Here is a 14,967-nt window from a genome sequence, read left to right on the forward strand (position 1 = left end):
GTGAAGTGCACATTTTTTATTTTATAAGAGGGTAAAGTGTAGGCTTTTAAATGACAGGAGGGAAAGTGAAAAAGCGAGTTTTGACATGAAAGTTTTCTGTAATTTAGTTTCTTTTTTCTTTTTTCTTTTCCTTTTTTTTTTGCTTGGTTTTGCAGAAAAAAAAATCTCAAAAACTAGTTTCTTTTAGAAAAAAAAGTATTTAATTCTTTCATTTGATTCTCAGAAAAAAAAAAACAATTTATTCCAAAAGTGTTTCTTCAAATTGTATAAATTTTGAATTTTAAACTTTTATTTCTTTATCTATTTTATTGATCTAATTTTATAATTTAATAAATTTGATATCTTTATCAGTTATTAGTCATTTGTTGTTACTCGAATCTGCATATTTATTTAGGTAAAAGGCAATATATCAAAATCATCACTAGATTTAACATAGAGTTAAAAAAAAAAAAAGGATAGCAACAATTGAAATTAAAAACAAAAAAACAAAAAAGAGGTAGGTACCATAGTTGAGAGGATCCTCCTACAACTTCTCACCTTGATGTTAATTAGGAAATAAAATTTTTCAGGGCACACCAGATGTTGATCAGTTAAGGTCCATATACTAATGTCAGAGACTAATCAAAAAATAATGAAGAAAAAAAAAATTATAATACTCCAATTATGATTTTCCTACCTATTTTCGACAATAAATAAATTTATGATACATGAGTTGATATAAAAAGAATGATACAATTCCACACAAAAATTCCATGATAACACAGTGGTAGTATCTAATAGTGATCTGCTGTAGTGTGGAGCTGATTCTTTTTCGACAAACCAGTTGCCATTTACTCGCAGCAGAATCTAAGATCACGCAGGAACTGCCAAAAACTTGAGCATTTGTCGGCGAATATGCAATTCGTCAGATACCTTCGGATAACTTTGCGAACTGCTATTGAGTTGAAGCTGAAGTTCACAGCCAAAACTATTAGTGGTCCTCCTCTTTCAATAAAATTATCACCGCGTAGTTTTCAAAGCTCTCAGATATTTTCAACCAGAAAATGGAACCATCTGCGCTATCTCATTCATTCCTTCACCAATGAAAAGACGGGAATTCCCTTAGTCGAGAAGCTCGAGCACTCCACATGTATCTCCTCTTCCACCTCGAAATCCCTTCTGCCATTCATCTGGCAAAACATAAATTAACCCCGCAATGTCAGTTCGACTACCAACAGGGAGCACAATTCATAAGGAAAATGTACCATATAATCAAAATTTTGGATGCCGGGCCTAAAAGTAGACTAAATTTAATAGAAATAAGAGATTGGGGATACCTCAAATTTATACATTCCGCGGACTCCATCGCTCAATTCAAGTACTAAACCATGTGCGCGAACCTGATATACCTTCGCCAATACTCTGTCTCCCAGCTTTAGTGATCCTGATCTAAAACTAGATGTGGAGGATCTGGTTGTACCATCTAAATCACCTTTCTTTGGAGCTTCTTCCGCTTTTTTCATCTTCCTCTCGATCGAATTTACAGCCTTTCTACTAGTTGATTTAGCTGATACCCCAACCTCCCGGCTCCTCCCAGCATCTGTATTACTGTAAGGCCTGGGAGAAGACTTTGTAGCCTTTGATGATTTCTTGTTAATAGTCTGGCCAGAAGCAATATCCTGAGCATCACATTCAGCGGCACTTCGGATCACTATAGATGGAGTGGACTGTTTTAAAGGTTCTTCCTCATTAGGTTCGCTTTCATCGTCCCCACTGGACGACTCCAGATTATCTGAATCGGCAGGGGCATTCTCCACAGACGCCCAAACATTAACTTGCTGTTTTGGCGGAACAGTTGAATTCGAATCAGGACCTTCTGAAGTCTTCTTCTCGTGCTGAGGGCGAGTAGCCTTTAGCGAGAGCTTAATGTTACCTCTTACATCCTGCCCTATGCACATTAATGATAGCTCTTGGCCAATAGATACAACATCAGAGACTTTTGACACCTGGAGAATGGAGGGAAAAACAGGTGAAAAGGTAAGTGATTTGTTATGCATGAATTAGATAGGCTCACTTTGGTCCGTATGACTGGATTGAAATCAATTGTTTGTTTTCTTGTTTTACCTTTCGTCAGGTTTAGACCCCATAGCAACCAGGAAGTTCATTTTTGGATTGAAATGTTCTCTTATGTTTGAGAATCTCGAATAAAAGCAAATTGGACCTCAAATGAGCAGAAATCCACACAAAGTATTGACTAACGAGTTTTCAAGCAAGGAAATGAAATAAATGTAAACTGGGAATTGAGAGCTATAGGTGAACTAGTAAAACCAAAAAAGTTTCAAGCTAATTAGCATTACGAACTGCCAATCAGTGTGAGAAATTGAAGTTTAGAAAAAGAGATTGCCAAGTAAACCTAAAGGAGACAACATTACAGATAAAATAAGTAGATTGGCTGTAGAACTATATAACACTATGGACAGAGTGATACCGCTTCATGTGAAAGCTCAGAAATATGAAGTAGACCATGTTGACCACCATTAAATTCCACAAATGCACCATACTCTTTGATTGAATATACGACACCTTTATAGACCCTGCCAACTTCAATTTCACGACCGACAAGAAATTCAACCTGAAATATCATGAAGGAACATTATTCTCATGCATCATGATTTGCTGATACTTGTAATGACATATTGAATAACAATACCTTTTCCAGAGCTCTTTCCATAACTGATTGAGTTTTAGCAACTATGGTAACCGTCCCATCACTAACAGAAATCCTTGCACCTTAACAAAACAAAAAGGCAAAATAAATATCCCATAAGAAGTATGCAATGACAAAATTGAAAAAAACAAATTTCACTACAGAAAATAAAAAACCTATGACAAGCAAAAGTTGCACCAATATTTTCCATGTATAAATATACATGCTTAAAAACTTGAAAGCCAGCCTAATGAGCTCATGCCAGAAGTATCATATATATATTTGTTGAAAGGAAGTCCTGTTTTCCTAATCCAACCAATATTTGAGATGCTAAGATATATACTATTCCCTTATTTTGCCATCTCCAAATATATTATCACTCATTTGCGAGGACTATTATAAGAAGAGATTAATGTCTATCTTGGATGGGAACCTTCTAACTATCAAAGAGAGTTACTAAACTCTTATATCCCTGTTAGTTACTACACTTACTGAGGAGTCCAAGGTAAAATAGTTTACTCGGTAGAAATCAAATAAATGTTCCTTCCCAAGCATGCTTTCTAGTATAATATGTATAATTTGGAGCCAAAAAAGTAACTGATGTGAAAATAACTGATTTTTTTTCTCACTTAGAAATAAATATTGAAATCCAAAGGTATAACTACCTACATTGCTTAATTAGGCAAACATGATCATTCACCTGTAAGTTACGACTTACCAAGATCATTATAATAGTACTTAATATTTATATTATTGAACCACAGCCTGCGTTTACCAATATGTGCAACGTAAATGACGATGGATTTTACTGAAACTATATAAATATCTAAGCAACTAATATTTTTTAACAGAAAATAAAGTTGCATCAAATCAGGGCAGATGGTCTGTCTTGCATATAATTGTAGAACATTATATATGAACTTTTTTATCAAATGAGAAATATGTGTGGTTCATTTTTTACCAAGTTACAAGAGGAAATATGGTCTAATAATAAAGTTGGTAGACCACATAATAATCAGCATCTGATTATCTACTGTTTTATAATTTGCTCGGTGGTCAAGGTAAGATACATGCTCAAGAAATCGCTACCTGCTTCTTGTTCAATTCTTTTTCTCTGAACAAGCAATCTTCGAAGAGAATCATTGCTGAATTTCAATGTAGCTGCATAAGAAAACAAAAGGAACAGCAGCAACATGTCACTAAGTGGCTTGCAAAACAAGAAGAAATTTACCAATATTGATAGAAATACCAAACAAAAGGCATATATCCAAACCTAATCGAGGGGTATTTGTGTCATTGAGGGTCCGCGCAGCACTTATTTCCTGCTCCATGCGATCAAGAATTTGGTTTCGCCCCGTGCGTGCAGGTTCTAAACTTTCACAGATAATGTCCAATGGTATACCAGCTGGTTTAATATCTAATTGAATAGCAGTAATTCCTTTTCTTGTTCCTGCAATTTTGAAATCCATGTCCCCAAGGTGATCTTCCAGGCCCTGAAAACATCATTTAAAGAGCTGGATGTAATTTCAAGCAGTAAAGTATACAACTCAGGAAAAATTAGGGCCAGTTACACACGAGTATCATGTTTAGCATATCTCTTTTATTTACTCAAGGAGTGATAAGTAGTTGATTAGGAGTATGAAAGATACATACAACCACATTAGTATGTACAACCTTTAAATATTTCTTGCCATATAGTAAATCATCTCATAGGCAGAATTTACCTATATTGAAAAGTCAGAAATGTTAAGATACAGCTAAAAATCAAACTCCTAGGTTATGTCATAAAAAATGATCCCCATGTCGTCACACATAGTTATAACTGGATAACTTAACCCACATCCAAACAGGCCCTTAAAATACTGGAACAGGATAAGAAAAAATAGCCAGCTTCATTACCTTTATTTGAGTGACTCAAAACGTATGAATTTGCAACGTACGTAGTAAGATGAGCCCAAAGATTGCTTCCTCTGTAAAGCTAAGTAGAAAATGGCATTCTAAAAGCTTACCAGTATATCTGTGAGTATACGATAGTCAGTAATGTCTCCAGTTGCGGGGTCCACTTTACTAACAAGACCGACTGAAACACCAGCAACATGTTCCCTTACAGGTATGCCAGCATCCATTAAAGCAATGCTTCCTATGAAGCATAAAGAGAAGTCAGCATTTAGCGATAAAAAAGAAAACAGACTTAAAAAATGATAATCAAGTAAAGAAACTAATTAAAAAGGCTCAGCCGATATACATTGACAATGTTGAAGAGTATTTATTTTACTGATAAAACTCATAAAGTACAAAATAATCTCTCTGTAACCTACTAACATAAGCCCATCAAATACATAAGTGAGGATAAAGGATTGAAGGAAAAGCATCATCCTCATTGAAAAGGAACAGCATTTAACGAAATAGGAGTTACTTATTGATGTTTCACACAAGGTTGCTACTTTATTGTCAAGCAAATGAAGTTACGAAAGCTAAAAAAATCAACACTTAATAAATGGAAAAATCACATTCAAGTTCTAGCAAGATTCTGCAGCCACCTTGCTGCTATGTAAACTAAAATTATCACAGTGAAAAAAAGTATTAAAGAGCAACAGAGTTGTAGTACCTCCACATACACTTGCCATTGATGTTGAACCATCAGATGCCATGACTTCTGAATTTACCCGAACAGCATATGGAAAATCATTTTCTGGAGGCAGAACAGCAAGCAAAGCCTTCTCTGCAAGAGTGCCTATATACCAAAATACAATTAAAAATTCTGCAATAGTTACTTCCATGAGCTACACAAATTCCGCTGGAAGAAGATAAGATGGTTATGTAATACATATAGAAGCAGATAAAGTAAAGTGTTACCAGAATATCAGGCAGAAATTCAATGACAAAAGTTGCACAAACTTTCCTTAAATAACAGTTAAGAATGCCACTACTATTGGATAAAATATTAATTTGTATCAAGTATAATTTCTTTCTAATTTGTGACGAATGCAATTTTTAAACAATTGCCTACTGAGTAGGATCGATTATGCAAGCACACATAAGGCTCCATGCTCAAACAACCAACAGAGTGTTACTTTGTTGCGTTCCAGTATAACATATGACATTCAAGGAATGTTGTATAGCTATCGATTATCTGGCTTTTCAAGAACAGCCTGGAGAGGTAAGTACCATGTCCAACTTCCCGTCTATTCAAGCCACCACGCTTGGCAACTTCATTAATTGAGAATGGTGGAAAACTGTAGTGAAGCATGAAACGCTTTGTTGGTGGACCCACAATTGAGTCGAGTCTTTGAGCATCTCCAGGAGCCCCAAGGGTAACTGTGCACAAAACCTGCAATCCAAAATTTATATCTTTGCAACTTTCTAAACAGTGACCAAACGTAAGTCAAATAAGTAGATAAAATATAAGCACTTAGCTAGGAAAGTAAAAGAAGAAAACAAGAAGGAATGAACTGATCATATACCTGAGTGTCTCCACGTGAGAAGAGTGCAGATCCATGCAAAATTGGATATGTACCAGATTCACAATACAGCGGTCTAACTTCGTCAAGCTGCCTACCATCAACTCTAAGACCTTTTTCAATGATTCTGTGACGAATGATCTATACAGACACAAAAGGGTGAGTTGAGGAAAGGAAAATTTATCTGCTTAACATATATATAACTTTTTCAACATACACAAAGATGTTATCAATTCTCTTCGAACATAATTCATTTTAAAAAGAATTATAGCATTTCCTATGCACAAATACTAAGCATCAACCATCACCAATCAAAAGAAGTATTAACGACAAACAGAAGATCTCGCTAAATACAACTGCAAATATTTATAAGCTATATAATTCCCTACAGCCAGAACATCATTAAGTTAGAATGCCCTACAGTTTTCCAGCTAAAATGATTATTATTCAAATTGGTTGAATATGCAGAAGAACTCTAGTCAAATTAGGATTCCTAGATGAGGTCGCTACAACAATAAGCTGCCTTAGACTACTCTAGAAACATTTTAGAAATGATAAGAGTTTATAACGCTAGCATTGAATGATCAGGGAAAAGAACAGGTGAATTTCAATCAGCTTCATTGTAGCTTAGCCTGTTTGCACTTTGCCACTTTACATTTTGAAAATTTGCACCCTGCTATCCAATGGTTTTGTTCTATTTCACAGTATGGACCTGTCATCAAATAGGATAGTCATGTGCTATGTTTTACAAACCATATATTGATAAATCATTACCCTGGAAAATAATGACTACCAGGACCTCGCAATGGACTAAAAGCTAATTCACAAATTGCAATCACCAAAGAAAATCCCCACAGGGCACAAATTACGAATCCAAATAGGCAATAAAGATGATAGATTTTTCCTTAGTATTAATTGGCATATCCACAGAAAGAACTAAATATGAAGTTTTAATATGGCAATGAACCTTTTAACAGTAACCTAATCCTAGGGGTTACATGAAAGGCACAAAGGAAGATTATTTGAGGACACAAGTTCATACCTGTTTTCGTACTGTGTCGATGGCCTTTGGAAGAAATTTCAAGCTCTCCTCATCACACTCTTCTTCAAGGTTTGACTTAACAGTTTGAGTAATTTTATCCAAAGCTTCCCCGCGCTCAAACTAGACGAAAATGTATTATTGCATCAGCTAATAAGATTGGAGGAAGAAGAAGTTTATTAAACTTAGCTTCATTTATCTTATATCAAGGACAGATTCTAAGATAGCACATATGACCATTCACTCAAGCTTCTTTAATCAGAGGATAACCAAAAAAAACAAGTACATAGGTACTTATTTCATATTTCTGCCCTCTTAAAAAGAGAACAAAAGGAAAAGTAGTATTATACCTTGCCGTATGTTGAATCTGTGAAGACTTCTTCAATACGTGCTTCTGATAAGTTCTTGATTTTCTCAAAAGATCTATCCGAAATCAATGATAATTTATATTCTTTCTTCCGTTTACCAACTTTCTCGGCCAATCTAATTTGAGGTTCAATGTACTTGACTGCCTGAACATCAAACCATATTATTATAACCTAAATTCAGTAGGAATACTAAAAAACAAAAAATAAATAAATACAAGGACCTCAGGATGTGCAAGTCGTAATCCAGTTTGAAGGTCTCTTTCTGTAATCTCACGGGCCTGTACATCTATCATCAATGTTCTATCCCGTGTACATGCATACACCAAGTTGAGATCACTCGAGCTCAACTGCATAGAACACAAGAATATAAGTCAATCAAATAGATATATTGTCCTTGTGTATGGAGTTAAAATAAGCACAAGATGCTAAGGCACATTCTTCTTCTCATATACTCATGAGGAATAGAAGGGCACTATAAGGGCTTGTTTGGCCCACTGACTGAATGCCAGAGCAGTAGTGAAGACAACCAGGCACCAAGAACAGTCGGTTAGCTGAAGAACAAAAGGATAGACAGATGAACCAAAATGACAATTTACCTCATCCATTGTAGGGTTAAAGACAAATTTCCCATCAATCCTCCCAACACGGATCACCCCAATCGGGCCATTCCATGGAATATCAGATAACATAAGAGCAGCAGAAGTAGCATTAGCAGCCATAACATCTGGGTCTTGCTTCCCATCTGAAGAAAGAACATTTACCGTGACCTATAATCATTCAATGTTATTAGATGAATGACGCGAAAAAGAAACAAAAATGCCGAAGAAATTTAAAAAGATAAAAAGAAAAAAAAAAAAAGTGCACTGCTAAGCACACCTGGACTTCATGAAAAAAGCCTGAAGGAAATAGTGGTCGGATAGGTCGATCTATAAGGCGGCCACAGAGAAGCTCCCGTTCTTTAGGGGCACCCTCCCTCCGCATAAATGTTGTGGGAATCATTCCTTGAGCATATTGCTTTTCTTGATAGTCAACCTTACAACAGGAGATGCACTTATATTAACTGAAGGAGAAGAACCAAAAGAGTCGTTCAGAACAAAAAGGACAAGCATCAAATCCTTATGATGGGACAAATGACATCACAGAAAAACATGTGAATTGATTCATATCGACTTTCAATCACAGAGCAGGTAAACTGAAGGAAAAAACACATTAAAGAATGAAGAACACTCTAGAAAGCTAGTTAATGTCAACAATATTGTGCGATTATAGACTGGCTTCTTCCTGTAAGGATACAAAGAACTAAGCAAAAATCAACAGAAGGTAAAGATAGACAGGGTTGTATGAAAAAAAAAAAAAAAAAAAAAAAAAAAAAATCCTGTCTGCTGAGACATTTGTAGTCATTTAGTACATAATTTTGAACCCCAAAAATCCAGACCATTTGCAGAACCCAGATTTTAAGATCAGTTTGAAAAGGGATGTCTTACAGAGGAAATACAGCTATCTTAAATAGAGCTTTTGTCTGCAATTTTACCACAGTAAAAGGTTTGAAGGCACTAAAGCTCGCCATAATTTGAGGGCTTCATTTAACACCATTTAGACATTCTTAAAATCGAAAATAGTTCCCTGCCATGGCTCCTATATACATTACCAAAATATAAGAAATGGTACTTGACACCTAGGACAGAATGCGGCAAAATTACCTCATTTAAGCCCTTTTTTTACTCATTCTATACGAGAGGATTTCAGCAGAAACTGTAAGCATCTCGTATTCTGCTCCGTACCTAAAACTTTACCATCTAAAAATGGTCTCGTTGTACTAATTTTCGGCTCGGACTACCAGTAGAACTACCCAAAGTCACCACCTTGATGACATAAAGCGCACTGTAAAAGGCATATTGCCATACAAAACTTCCATTTTTGAAAACTAACCTACAAGGTAATATTCTTGCAGTTGCACCAATTCGAATTCCAGCATAGTTATTTCTAGCACAAATGTATCGACCTTCTATCCACTCCTTTGTGCATAATTGAACATTGCATAAAACAGTACAGTAGAATAGCTAACGTTTATTACCAAATTACAGTTACAGTACAAAATGCATATACATATATATATAATTCGTGTTAAGAGTATAACAAACACGCAAAATTATGACTTCATTATGCTGATGAAAAAGAACATGACAAACTATACATAGAGAAGAGAAAACATTAAAAAAAAAAAAAATTACAATAAAAAAATGAAAAAAGAAGGGAAACAAGGGGCGAGCAATTGTACGGTGAGGGGGAGGAAGTCGCGAGCGGCATCGCTGCCCTTGGCGCAGGCGACGGTGGAGAGGACGTGGGTGTCGCCCATGGCGAGAACGACGGATCCGTTGGCGAACCGCGCGACCTTTCCCGTCTCGAGGGAGATGAGGCGGGAGCCGATCTCGAACTCCTCTCGGAACGTCTCCAGCACCTTGCGCCCGGGGACGGTAGCGGGGGCGGCGGCGGAGGCGTCGGGGGCGGCGGCGGCGCCGCCGGAGAAGGGGCGGCGGCCGAGGAGGAGGCGGCGGCGGAGGGAGGCGGCGAGTGAGGGCCCCGCCGCCATGAGAGGGAGGGCGCTACGACGAAGAGACCTCGCCATGGCTACGTAGAACGAGGAGCTCGATCGATACAGAGAGAGAGAGAGAGAGAGAGAGAGAGAGAGAAGGGGCGAGGGTTTTAGGGTTTAAGCGGGAGAGGAAGGTGAAATAATTGGGTCGAATCCAAACTCAATTGGGACTCGAACCCACTAAAACTCGGACTCCTTTGGATGCGGAGCTTAACCCAATAATAATAATCACATATACATATTCACACATAAATTAAATTTTAAAAAACTCAACATAATTTTTTGTTTTTCTTTATTTTGCATGTACATTTCACTACCTCTTAATCTCTTATCCACTTTTTCAAAATATAAATATATATATATATTAACCCTCAAATTTAAGCTCGTATAGAAGTTGGAATCTCTAGCCTCATATATTTAAGTATTTAATCATTTGGCTACAAATTACTCGTTTATTGAAAATTAAATATTGTTTTATTGAGAAAATGGAGTAGTTATTTATTTAATATAATGCTAATATTAATTTCTGTAAATTGATTTGTTTCCAACAGAAAAAAAACATATAGAGAGAGAGCACCAAAGCGTTATTCTGGAATAACATCTTTTAGTTAGAATTATATATCCTTGTTGTTTTACTTGCTCGCAATAAAAGATATATATAACCTTACTAACAAGGCCATATGAGGAGAGAGATCGTTCAAGCAATAATGAAACGAAGTTCGCTTAGGTTCTATTTGGATGCATGAATATCTTATTCAATATATCCTCTTGATATGCTCAAAAAATTATATATTTGATTGCAATTGACAAAGAATGCAATAAAATATTTAAAATAAAATACCAAATTCAAACTTCAAGTTTATTTTTTCAAACTAAAATAAATTACCTTGCAGAAGAGATATGCTGAAGTGGTAAAAATCAAACTTCTTAGTTACAATCGTACTAGAAAATCCTCACATTCTAGCCCATCCAAACAGAAACTTGATGTATCCTAAAGATGAAACATTTGATCTCTTCATTTGTAGCTCCTCTACCATCACGCGAGATATATATAGCATATGTGAGTTTTTTTTTTTTTAGAGAGATAGGTAGCATGTTACCCGCTTCGTTTATTTCATTTAGAAATAAACTTAGCTGGAAATGTGAATCAATTATGATTCGAACTTGGAAACTCGGATACCAACTCATATAGCAAATATGAGTTAAGCATTATCAGATCTCTTTTGCATGCCACTTAAACTCGGAGACAAGTGATCACGTACTCTTAATTACATGGCTGTTTAAAGAGGGACTTTAATCAAGCATGTATAAAAGCTAGAAATTAATGCCACAAAATCCTTCTTAATTCACATTCACATCATTAAATATTTTTCCGAAAGGATACATACGTACGATAATTATTAATTAACCATGCATAATATCATTATTGGGGACGAAGTTGTACTGATACTTTCAAGAAACAAATTTTACAACAATTTGTTGAGGGCAAAATATATCCAAGTATATGCAAACGTTCACGAATTACTAATTAAAGAACTTAATGTATTGTAAACTCAATGCTAATTTAATTAAGTGTGACCAAAATATACATGTATAACAACAAAATATAAGTGAAATTAAAGAAAAATATGAAGGATATATACATGGCTACTTCATATTCGATCAATTTAATATTTCTTCTTAATGTACATCAAACTGAATTTGCATGCATGCATTGATGCTGCAAAAAAGAAGAAGAAGAAGAAGAAGCAAAATAATTAAGAAGGGGGCCGGGAAATGATACTAGCTAAAGTATCATGAGAATTTATATATACAAAGTAAGAGTCACCTCGAATTAAGCCACTCATTTTGATCACAAGGAGAATAATTAAGATACCGATCAAAACGAGAAATTGAGCTCGATCATCGATCTTCTTCAAATTGATCAACCTACAAATTAATTATGAAGCGGGTTTGGTCCTGTTGGGGAGAGTCTCTTCTCCTCAGCAAAACTAGCTCCTCCTCCTCCTCCTCCTCCTCCTCCATATCTTCTATTGTTGAAGGTGATTGTATCCACCCCTTTTCCCTTGTTGGAGACTAATAGTAGTAATATCAACACTAAGAGAGGAATTGCCTTGAGAACTAGAGTGAGGAGAGAGAGCAACAAACCTATGTTTGGGCACTTCATTTCTTCTCTTTTTATCTTTTTCCTCCCTCCTAATTAATTTACAATTGGAAAGTGCATGCATGTGGAAGCAAAGTATATATACATGTGTTTGGAGCGTAAACTATTGTGATATAGAATATATATACACCACGCCAATCTTATTGTATAATATTTTATATATATAGGTGGTCGCGCGATAACGAGCCTAATCAGAAGTACGTAGTATGACAATTTTACAGTAAGATAATATCTTTTAAAAAATTGTTATGGCACTTATGTTCAAGATTGAAGTTTTTTGATTGGATTTCTTTTTTTTTAATGTGTAGAAACTCTGACGGCAGAAGCAAAAAAATTATCATTTTGTTGGAGAATTTTAGAATCAACTTGTGAATCGATAATCACCAATCATGAATCGTCAACAACGAGGTGAATAGAACCTTTGATTGGACAATTGCAGGAGTTGTGTTGGTTTCTCTGACTCATTTTGTCTTTTTTTGTTCTTTTAACCTTTTTCAGTCACGTGGTACGTACGTGTAGATTTCGCGGTTTAATTAATCTTCTATCAACGTATACTTCTACTTTTAAACTTATATTATAAATCACTCAAAAAGGAAGAATTAATTAATAAGATAGATATGTATATCGAGACTCTTAAGTTAGTTTACAGTCAAAAAGTGCACACATTCTAAAAATGTTATATAGATTTACCAATGGATCAACAAGATATGAATTTTTAAAATAATATGTTTATATATTGTTGATATGTTAACAATATGTTAGTTTCTTGTAGTTCCAAATTTGATGCATATGGAGTTGCGCGAATGTGGTTAGATGAAATTATAGCAATCACAGCTGCACCAGTTTGTTGTACATTTAGATCGATGTATGGAGGACGCGCGGCAACAATAAAAACTAAAGTATATATATTATTTTAATTGTTGTAGCTTGACCTGCAGCTAGCGAACTTGGCCACAAGTCAAATTACTACAATTGAAAGTTTTGTTGCAGCCGCAACTACAGTGATGGGCTTAATTAGTTATAATCTATCAACAGTTAGAGTTAAAATTATTGCAATTTTAAATGCGCCACACAAAATAAATACTCAAAGTATGTGTACCAATTAGTTAAAAACTCNAGAGAGAGAGAGAGAGAGAGAGAGAGAGAGAGAGAGACACTCTTAAGTTAGTTTACAGTCAAAAAGTGAACACATTCTATAAAAGTTATATAGATTTACCAATGGACCAACACGATATGAATTTTTAAAATAATATACTTATATATTGTTGATATGTTGACAATATATTAGTTTCTTGTAGTTCCAAATTTGATGCATATGGAGTTGCGTGAACGTAGTTAGATGAAATTATAGCAATCGCAGCTGCACGAGTTTGCTGTACATTTAGATAGATGTATGGAGGACGCGCGGCAACAATAAAAACTAAAGTACATATATTATTTTAATTGTTGTAGCTTGACCTCCAGCTAGCGAACTTGGCCACAAGTCAAATTACTGCAATTGAAAGTTTTGTTGCAGCCGCAACTATAGTGATGGGCTTAATTAGTTATAATCTATCAACAGTTAGAGTTAAAATTATTGCAATTTTAAATGCGCCACACAAAATAAATACTCAAAATATGTGTACCAATTAGTTAAAAACTCTCTAAACCAAGAGTAATAATATATAAATAAATAACTTCACTATACAATCTATCAAATAATACGCAACTAGCACATGACGCAATTAGATCTAGAGCTGCAATGCAACTCTAAATGCATGCGCCGCATAAATAATAAAATACTTGAATTGTGCGAATCAATCAATCAATCAAAACTCTAAAAAATTACAAAATATGTACTAAAATATTACCAATATAGGTAAAAAAAAAACAAAAAAATAATAGTGTTATATATGATCGATCAAAATGTACTGAAGCACTTACATTTTGGGGGCACGGAAATTAAGGATCAGTTTTTCCCTACAACACAACTGTGGGGCTCGGGAGAGCCGTACGTACGTACGTGCATGGATTTCGTGTTTCCCACGTAAAAGACGTAATAATCCCATGAGGGGTTCCATCGCTCCTATCACCCCATTATTATTTCTTTTCAATCCATTAATTTCTATGGCATGTCCTGCATGTACGAATTAATTTGGCTATGTTCAAGAAGAGAAACTAGCATGCATTATTAATTAATTCATTGTTCGATCCCTTTTTTCGGATCTTACTACAACTCCAAGAAGAATCTGGGAACAATAATGTTATCGCATCTAAAATTCTCAATCCAAACACAAGATGCCACACTGCAACTCTCCGGTCCTGTGCTTTGTAGATTGTGCTTGTTTGTTTAATTTTCTCCAAAAACTAGCCTGGAACAGTAGAGCTACTTCCGAGGCATGCACCACTTGGATCTTTGGCTTTGAGTTGAGCAATTCAAAAAAAAAAAAAGGTGCACATTATTGATGGGAATCCAAAATAGTACTCCTACTACAAAAGTATAGAGCCTTAAATTGGTAGATTTATATTGGAGTTTCTAGCTAGATGTGCATGGGTTCACATTTTTTATCCAGCAGAATGATAGAGGTTTAGGACTGGCTATGATATTACAGTAATCGAAAGTTCAATATAATAAAAAAAAACTCACAAATTAATCTTCGTGCATGTTAATACATCG

General features: G+C 35.3%; 1 protein-coding gene across 1 annotated transcript; it reads right to left on the reverse strand.

The window, feature by feature from the left end:
* LOC109710805 (polyribonucleotide nucleotidyltransferase 2, mitochondrial) lies at positions 480–10,243 on the reverse strand. The gene is made up of 16 exons (XM_020233574.1): positions 9,833–10,243; positions 8,431–8,586; positions 8,151–8,321; positions 7,776–7,901; positions 7,537–7,698; positions 7,190–7,309; positions 6,151–6,288; positions 5,855–6,017; positions 5,295–5,420; positions 4,696–4,826; positions 3,960–4,179; positions 3,776–3,847; positions 2,690–2,769; positions 2,468–2,611; positions 1,317–1,985; positions 480–1,169 (listed from the first exon to the last, which is right to left on the reverse strand). The coding sequence occupies exons 1-16, from the start codon at positions 10,178–10,180 to the stop codon at positions 1,068–1,070; spliced, it is 2,928 nt and encodes a 975-aa protein (XP_020089163.1). The 5' UTR covers positions 10,181–10,243; the 3' UTR covers positions 480–1,067.

This window comes from Ananas comosus, linkage group 5, assembly GCF_001540865.1.
Source record: "Ananas comosus cultivar F153 linkage group 5, ASM154086v1, whole genome shotgun sequence".
Taxonomy (NCBI): domain Eukaryota; kingdom Viridiplantae; phylum Streptophyta; class Magnoliopsida; order Poales; family Bromeliaceae; genus Ananas; species Ananas comosus.

Coding starts and splice junctions, on each gene's coding strand:
- LOC109710805 (XM_020233574.1), bottom strand. CDS start 10,180: ATGGCGAGGTCTCTTCGTCGTAGCGCCCTCCCTCTCATGGCGGCGGGG. Junction 3,848..3,959: donor CACAAATACCCCTCGATTAG/GTTTGGATATAT, acceptor TTTCTTATGCAG/CTACATTGAAATTCAGCAAT. Junction 2,770..3,775: donor AAGAATTGAACAAGAAGCAG/GTAGCGATTTCT, acceptor TGTTTTGTTAAG/GTGCAAGGATTTCTGTTAGT.